The sequence below is a fragment of the Microtus ochrogaster genome, linkage group LG7_11, assembly GCF_000317375.1.
Source record: "Microtus ochrogaster isolate Prairie Vole_2 linkage group LG7_11, MicOch1.0, whole genome shotgun sequence".
NCBI classification, from domain to species: domain Eukaryota; kingdom Metazoa; phylum Chordata; class Mammalia; order Rodentia; family Cricetidae; genus Microtus; species Microtus ochrogaster.
The window spans coordinates 12697-21047 of record NC_022032.1 but is presented as its reverse complement, the minus strand read 5'-3'; the positions used below and the strand labels follow the sequence as shown (position 1 = coordinate 21047).

Genomic DNA, 8351 nt, shown 5'->3' with positions numbered 1-8351 from the left:
TGGGAATGTGGGACATGGTTCTGAGGGTGAGTCCCATGTAAAGGACAGCAGAGTTGATAGACAGGAGAAGGAGCTAGAGCGGAGTCACTGTGATGTAGATTTGAACCTACCCGCTGCTCACCCTTGAAATGACTACTAAAATGTAGCCAATACTTCCTTTATAAGGGATTCATTGAAGATTCTGCTACCTAGCTCAGCAGAGTCCTGACTAAGCCACATAGAAAGCCTCAAAGAAACATAAAAACAGACTCTTTTTCCCAGAAGGAAATTTATTGGAGAAAGAGAAATGATGGAGGCTAAGTACGAGGGTACTGAGGTGAGAGGTCTCAGAGCGCATGGTGATCTTCTCTCTGGTCCGAGCGGCAGCAGAACGTGTAGCGCACTGGCCCTTTGTTGCAGAATCCAGAGACTTGTTCAAAACGTTTGCAGGATTTTTGTCTACAGTAGCAGCTCACACTTCTTGTGGCTGAGGAAACAGAGAACACCAGGCAGTAAGTATGGTAGCCAGCAGTGTGCAATAGTGCACAACACCGTGAAGATGCATGATACATGGTACAGAGCAGGTCTGTCTGCATTGGTGACATCACACCCAGCACCACGAGCAACTCCAAACACTGGGAAAGAACACATTTAACAAGTGTTGATCGCATGCATGACTTGATACCCATTTCACAGTGCTTCAACTTTTATGTCTTCCTGACCCAACACACTCATACACAGGCATTTGGTTCCTAAATCTATTCTTTTAAACAAAATAGATTTTTATCTCTATAACAAAGTTGTCAATTGGATAGATAAAGTGCTAATCAATATGTTCTATATTTTAAAACTATTTCACAGATAAATGTTTAGATTCAAAAACTTAAAATCAATTTTACATTTTTTTTTATGTCTCTTACTTACTCCTCCAAATAAGACAGTGAAGATCTAGAGGACCAACAGAGAACCTGACCTGAGTCACACAGTTCTTGACAGGATTTCAGTCCCATCTTCCACCCTCTCTCAGGAGACTCCAACCACTATCACACTGGGCACCAGCACTCACCTGCATCTTGAAGAGCAGAGTCTTCTGGGTCCCCAAAGGAGATGGACACATCCTGGTCCTCTACCCCTGGCTGCTCCTCAGTTTTAGTCTCCTTAGCTGCTTCTGGGAGAGGATCAGCCTGGGCCTGGAAGGCCAGCAGGGCAAGGACAGAGAGGAGGACAGGTGTCTTCATGGCTGAGAGTCACCTGGAGGGTGGGTGAGCAGGAGCCCAGTGTGTAGGGAGTGAGGAGCCAGCCTGCATTTATAGGGCTGTCATGAGAAGGTGCCGAGACAGGCCCTGTAGATAGAGAGGGCACGCACTGATATGAACTGGGGGAGACTGTTGACCTCAAGATTCCATGGATGTTCCTGTGTCCTCAAGGCTACCATCATGGTCAGTGGCAGCCCTACCTTTCAGCTAATAATGATGCTTGCTATCTTCTTCTGTTTCCCATCTGTTTGAGTATTTACCTTTCTGAGGCCAGGAAAGAAAAGAGGCGGGCATTTTACAAGTTAGTAACCTCCTAGAACAAAGGGTTTTGTGTTCTGAGCTTGGAGCCTGCTGTTTTCAGAAAGTGTGTACCCTGGACCGGACTGTAATTAATAAAAACCCAGAGACAGATATTGAAGTTCAACCTGAATGTCAGAGAAGCCAAACAACCAGTCTTTGGCTCTTAACGTCTAACTCAGTTCGAAGTGGCAATCCTGCCTCCAGGAACCCTCAGAATGAGACTGTCTCCGAGAGCTGCCTTCTCTTGGGTTATATTCCTCTCTAGGGCTGCTATTAAGGGTGTTCACTACTACTGCCCGGTTTCTATGGCAAACTAATGTGGCTTCTGGGATTAAAGGTGTGTGTCACCCCTGACTGGTCCTTATGGCTGATCAGTGCAGCTGTTTTACTCTCTGATCTTCAGGCAAGCTTTATTTATTAAAATACAAATGAAATATCACTATAAATAAGGCACTCAAGTTTTGGTATGTACCATAGTTTTCATTTTCTTGTTATTTCACATTCTCTCCTCTATCTCTTCCCACATCCTGACAGCAGCAGCTCTCTCACTGGTAGGAAGACATCTGCTCAATTCGACACCAGAGAGGTAGAGACCAGAATCCTCCGTCTGTGAAGTCAATGTGGCCACTTAGCTACTTCTGGGTTTGTTGAGCCTTGGGGGGAAAGCAGATCTTTACTTTGTGAGTTTATAGACTGCTGGAGTTTTTACAGTCTTTGTTCATACATGCACTACGATGCTTTCCTCATATTTCCTAGTCCCAGTCTAACAGGAAAAAAATCGATATTTCAGTATTATACTAGTTTACATTTTCTCATGAATTGGCAGCAGAAGTGCACATGCCTAAGTAGTGTGTGCACGTGTATGTGGTCAAATGCTCATTGAGGGAGGGGTGGAACATTCATTTCACTTTCATTAAGAAAAATATTTACTTATTTTTATTTTACAATATAAGTAATTTGCTTGCATGTATGTATGTGTTATCTGCTGCCTCTGGAGATCAGAATAGACAGTCAAAACCCCTACAACTACAGATACTGAAAGCTATGAGCTGTCATGTGGGTTCTGGGACTAAACCTGGGTCCTCTGCAAGAGCAGCAAATGCTCCTAAACACGGAGCCATCCCTACAGACCTATTTTTTTCAAATAATCTTTAGCTGTTGTTTATAAATTCTGAAAACTTTCACCTTGTAACATGTTACAAATTTCTAAAATTATCATTTTTCTTTGTCCTTCTCTGCTTGCTATACCAAACAAACTGTTTTAAAATTTTTTAATATTATTTCTGAGTTTTCTTTCTTTCAACTTAAATTTATAAAATTCAAACTTGTGTATTTTAGTGATTATTGGAGCTAGCAAATTTCCTCTCATATCCTGTGATGAAGAGAGAGTTGTCTTTGTTACCCAGTGCCAGAGCTGAGGAAGTTCCACCTTTCCAGGGAGGGTTTTCAGGATCACTAATGTTCTGGCATCTAGTATCGCATGTGGATGCCCAACAAGCAGTTAGAAAGCAGAGATCTGGATAGGGCTGGTCGGTCAGAGACCTTGACGTGATGGTGGAGAAAGGAAGGAGTCCACATTGTTCCCTGCTGCTTCTCCTACGCTCCGCTGTATAGATCTTGTCCAAGCACCATCACGTATTTCAAGATTGCCTCTAGAGAACGGAAGTTACCTTCAATGGCCTCTGAAACCTCAGATTGCAGCCGATCCACCTGTGCTCATGGGAGGGCCACTCCTCTCCCCCCTCACAGGCACTCACACTCTCCTGACCCGCAGGAGGTGCTGGGTAAGATGGTCACAGCCCTGAGGACTTGTTTCTTCTTAAGGTCTCCTGGACTCTAAGATGGGAGGGGGTGTGGCCGCTCCTGCACTTGTTTTGTGTCAGAAACCAGTGTGCAAAATGTCAGCAGAACTCGCAGTTACCCTTACTAATCAACTCTATTTCCTTAGCAGGGATCATACGTGTGATATTTGTGATAACTGGTCAAAAACCTTTTCTTCAGATGTTTCTAGGGAGTGTAGGTTATTCACTGGTGGGTTCACTTCAAATCCTGGAGGAGGAAATTTGCAGAGGGAGAGACCAAGGAGAGATAGAGACTGTGGAGGTAGCAGCTACCAACAGATGTCTTCCAACCTTGAGCCACTGTCGGGTTCTAAGCAAGGAAATCAAATAATGCCAGTAAATGATGGAAGTTAGCACTCTAAAGTGCAGAAGTTAAAGTGAAAGGCGGAGTAGTGGTGAAGTACAAGGGATCTGGCCACACCCTGTTGCCTAATCTTTAGTGTTCCTGAGTAAGGCGATTAGCCTCTTCCAAGTTCCTTTACAAAGATACAAAATATTGGTCTATAAAAGCAGTGACTTTATTGGGTTATTGTAAAAACTCTTATTGGGATAGATTAAAAAGTTCTTAGCAATCAATAAAGATAATAAAAACATACTGCATATATTATATACTTTGAGAATGCTCCCTGACATTTTAAGTTTCAAATTATTGTGTTTTCTATGAGGTCACACAAAGCTGTCCACAATAAATGAAAATTTAGTATTCTCACCTTACTTACCAAGTAGTTAAGTTCAATAGCATTTAAATAAATTTATCTAATAGTTAATAATTTATATTAGTTAAACTGGTGAAGATTATATTTTCCAGTTTCAAATACCTCAATAATTTTATGGCATTAGTCATCTCACTGTTAAAGAGAAATGGCAGAATGTAGGCAGTTTTCCAAGGCCAAGTAAAAAGGTTCAGTGTAGCTACAGAGGAGTGAGTCATGACGCCTCACCTCAGGGTTGTCGACGACGAGGACTAGCTGAGAAGTGAGGTGTAGTAGAAATATGGATGGTGGGAAGATGGAAAACAGGAAAAGCCCAGCAGAGTAACACACAGATAGTTCTGACCAGAAGACTAGGATGTTAGGACGCCTGACGGAAAGGAAGTTGAGTTTCATATTCAGCTGAGAAATTTCCTCAGACCGTGGAGACAAACACCCCCCTCTATTAAAGGTGAGTGCTTAGGAGCCAGTGAAGTCTAGAGGAATTTTATTATGAAGTCAGCACAGGGCTTCTGATTCCAGTGCAGTTTACACACAGTTCTCTGTGTTTCCATGATCTAATAGGAAACCAGCGTCCTAGTAAGAAACCATAACGTGGGCCTGCCATAGAGTTGGCTGCTATGAGCCAATGTGTGATGTCCATTTGAAATTTCTGTGATGAATGAGATATTTTTTTAAAAAAATGTTGTTTTTTTTTTCATGATATTGTCAGTTGTTTACTGAAATCTTTTCAGAGATTCGTTGTAGTGATAAGAGACGTCATCCGGCCCAGTTGGTGGACATGTTGACTATGCCATTTTGATGGAGATGTGCTTTCAATATGGACATGTCTTCTGAGCATCACAACCCAGAGTAATTCTCAGTTGGTATATAAACTGGCAGTTCTTCAATGTTTGTCCGAAGCCAAATGAAGTTAACTGTTTGAGACTCCTTGGGATTAGGCTAAACTAGAGACCCATCTGTGGGACTAAAAGCACGTATTCTATAACTGATCCTGAGGTTATACCATACTTTTTCTTTTGGATCACCAACCAGCTCACAAATCATGACACAGAGACTTAGGAGTTATGTATGCTTAGCCTAGGCTATGCTCATTTCTGGCTAGCTCTTTTTCTTGATTCAACCTGTTTCTCTTTGTCTACGTTTGCCTTGGGGCTTTTCACCTTTCTTTCTACCTGTCCTATTCTATGTGCTGTCTGACGGCTGCCTGGCTGGCACTGGTTTCTCCCTCCTTTTCTCCCTTGTTCTCCCCTCCTCTCTGCTTAGCTATTGGCCCTTCAACTTTTTATTAGAACAATCAAGTGTCTTAGATAGGCAACATGGAACAATGGCCACACATCTTTACACAATTAAACACATGTATTTACATTGTTAACCAAAAGGAATATAAAAATGCAATACACTTTTACATAGTTAAACTAATATTCAACAATATGGTAGAGTCAGTCTCATGAAGGTTTATTATTTTCTTAAAATTTCTTTGACATTTATTACTTATTGTATATGTAAGGAGAACTCATGTGCCACAGTACATGTGGAGATGTCTGAGGATAGCTAATAGCAGTCTATTTGTTCCTCCCACCGTGTGGATCCTGAGTCTTGAACTCAGGTTGTCAGGTGTGATGGCAGCCTCTCTCCCACTAAGCCATCCCCTTGACCCTCATTTGTTTAATTTCAGTTACCCGGGTTTCTTTGTGCACAATGTGTTTCCTTGACATTTTATCTCTTGAATAGCCTTTTCTTTGTTTTTCTCTCCAGCTCTCACTGCATGAAGTCACCAATATGCCTTCTTGAGGTGTCCTGTATTTATTCTATCAGAATGAGATTGTTTCAGAAGAATATGTGAGCCTACTGCATGAGAGATATTTTTGTGATTGAGTCCAGTGTAAATGAATACAAGTATAACTGGGTCAGAATCATTTGAGCTTCTTTTTCTCAGTTTGTGTCTGAAATTTGTGCTCTTCTTTTCAACTGCTACTAACTGCAGCCAGGGTTTTGTTTAAAACAATTTCATTTAAGGGTCAGACACATATAGTTCAAAGACCTTAGACTATGCCTCAAACATCATGGGTAAGTACCATCTAATTTTCAGGTCTCAAAGAGAGCAGTGCTTTACTTTTTTTTTCCATCCTTGGTACACAGAATGAACAGAATGGATCACCCCTTATATGCATCCTAAAGATTCAGAATCAGTCAAGTAAACTGTAGAGTACTACCATAAGGGCAGGGCAATCTTGGTTAGGCCTGGAGATTCAGAGAGAATATAAGGAACTGATCAATAAAATTACCAGTGAATTGCCACACACCGCACCTCCGTGTCTGCGCTCTGTGCGCTGCCACCCAGTTCGTGAGCTTTGGGCAAGGGAGCTGGAGGTTAAAATGCACAAACACACACAGACAGAGAGACAGTGACACGGGTCATCCTTGAATTCCCCAAGAATGCCCCCTTTATTGTGTTCAGGGGCAGATTATATAGATAGCCACATCTCAGCCAAACCCACCAGAAACCACTCTCCTGCCATCAGGAACTCCTGAAGGTCTCTTGCTCAGAGCAGCTGTAGGCACTCAGATCAGGGGATTACAAGAAATTCAGGATCTGGGGTCTCACTGCTCCTAACAGTAAATGACATACAATCTTAGAAAGATACTTGAGGTATCCATGATGTTTGTCATATTGGCTTCATGATGGTCATGATCAGCTCTCACAGGTGTATTATGGATGGGAACAGTGGAGCATATATGATTTTATATGTATCACTGGGGTAGTGTAGTAATAAAACCAGCATTTCTGCTTGTAGATATATAGTCTAAACAATTGTTGTTTTAGGCTATATGGTATATTTATATGTATTTTTAATGTTCATGTATCTATATAGTTATATATATGGATGTTTTCCTGCTGTGGGAGTCCCCTCTGTGTGCTGTAATTACCATTAATGAATAAAAAAACTGTTTGGACATCTAGCAAGGCAGAACTCAGGCAAGGGCAGCTAGGCTGAATGCTGGGAGGAAGAAGGGCGGAGTCAGAGAGATGCCATGAGCCCCACTGGAGACAGACATTGGAACTTTAGCCGATAAGTCACAGCCACATGGTCATACATAGATTAATACAAATGAGTTAAATTAATATGTAAGAGTTAGCCAGTAAGAAACTAGAGCTAATGGGCCAAGCAGTGATTTAATTAATACGGTTACTGTATGATTATTTCGGTTCTAAGCTAGCTGGGCGGCTGGGAACCAAGAAGTGGCTCACTCCCTCCAACATTTTCCTGCTAATTAGAAAAGCAGAGAAACAACTAAATTCTACTCATTAGGAAAGAATCTCAGTTTTTAAAAATGAATTCAGAGGTAGCATACACTGTGACTAAGGCAGGAGAAAAAAATTTTTTTGCATGCTCACCATGAGTAAAATAATCTTCCTGGGGAGTGCAGAACAGGGTCCTGGTGAATACTGGTGGTTGCCTGGAGCTTGAGGACCAGAGCATTTCCTAGTGTGGCTGAGGATGAGAAACAGCTTTCAACACTTTCAACACCTTACTGTGTGGTGTTTACTGCGCCTTAATTCTCACCTCCTAAAAGTACAAGTCCAAGATCTGAGACGTGAGTCACAGGGCATCATTTGATGCTCCCGAAGTATGAGGAGGAGGCACCTGGAATGTATTCATGAGATGTGTTCAGGTCATGGTGGCTTCTTCAGACCAACTTGGCAACTTGGTCTAGCATCACTCTGACCAACTCTGTCCCTCATTTCCTGGTCAGCTCGATTCACCAGGCCATCTTACTTTCTCCATAATGGGCCCAAAGGAAGCGATTCACAAAGTCTTCCTTCGTGAGGGTGATAGTACCCCAGAATCAGTCAAAGAACTGGCTTTCTAACCCCCAGGTATTCAGGTCTCAGAACACAAAAATCCTGGTTTTTTTTACAAAGAGGTTACAAGCCTGTAAAATGCCCACCTCTTTTCCTTCCTGATCACAGGAAAGTAAATACTGAAGCAGATGGGAAACAGGAGAAGATAGCAAGGCCATTTTATCATTGTTAGCTGGTAGGGAGGGCTGTCACTGAACACACAGACCAACACCATGATGGCAGCTGTGAGAACAGAGGAATATCAAAAGATAACATCTTGAGGACAACAGTCTCTCCTAGTTAATATCAGTGCATATCCTCTCTATCTACAGGGCTGTCTCTGCACCTTCTCTGACAGCCCTATAAATGCAGGCTGACTCCTCAGTCACCACACACTGGGCTCCTGTTCACCCACCCT

At 42.2% G+C, this 8351-nt stretch overlaps 1 protein-coding gene across 1 annotated transcript; it reads right to left on the bottom strand.

The window, feature by feature from the left end:
• Window positions 1-326: 326 nt before the first annotated feature.
• Window positions 327-1217, bottom strand: LOC101995478 (alpha-defensin 3-like). Its single transcript, XM_005362615.1, has 2 exons — window positions 1046-1217; window positions 327-466 (listed from the first exon to the last, which is right to left on the bottom strand). Exons 1-2 carry the CDS (start codon window positions 1215-1217, stop codon window positions 327-329), a joined length of 312 nt encoding a protein of 103 aa, XP_005362672.1.
• Window positions 1218-8351: the final 7134 nt, after the last annotated feature.

What these genes read in the sequence shown, in the direction of transcription:
- LOC101995478 (XM_005362615.1), bottom strand. Translation starts at nt 1,217, where the DNA reads ATGAAGACACCTGTCCTCCTCTCTGTCCTTGCCCTGCTGGCCTTCCAG. An exon ending in CTCTGCTCTTCAAGATGCAG is followed by an intron (nt 467 to 1,045) that starts GTGAGTGCTGGT and finishes CTGTTTCCTCAG; the next exon opens with CCACAAGAAGTGTGAGCTGC.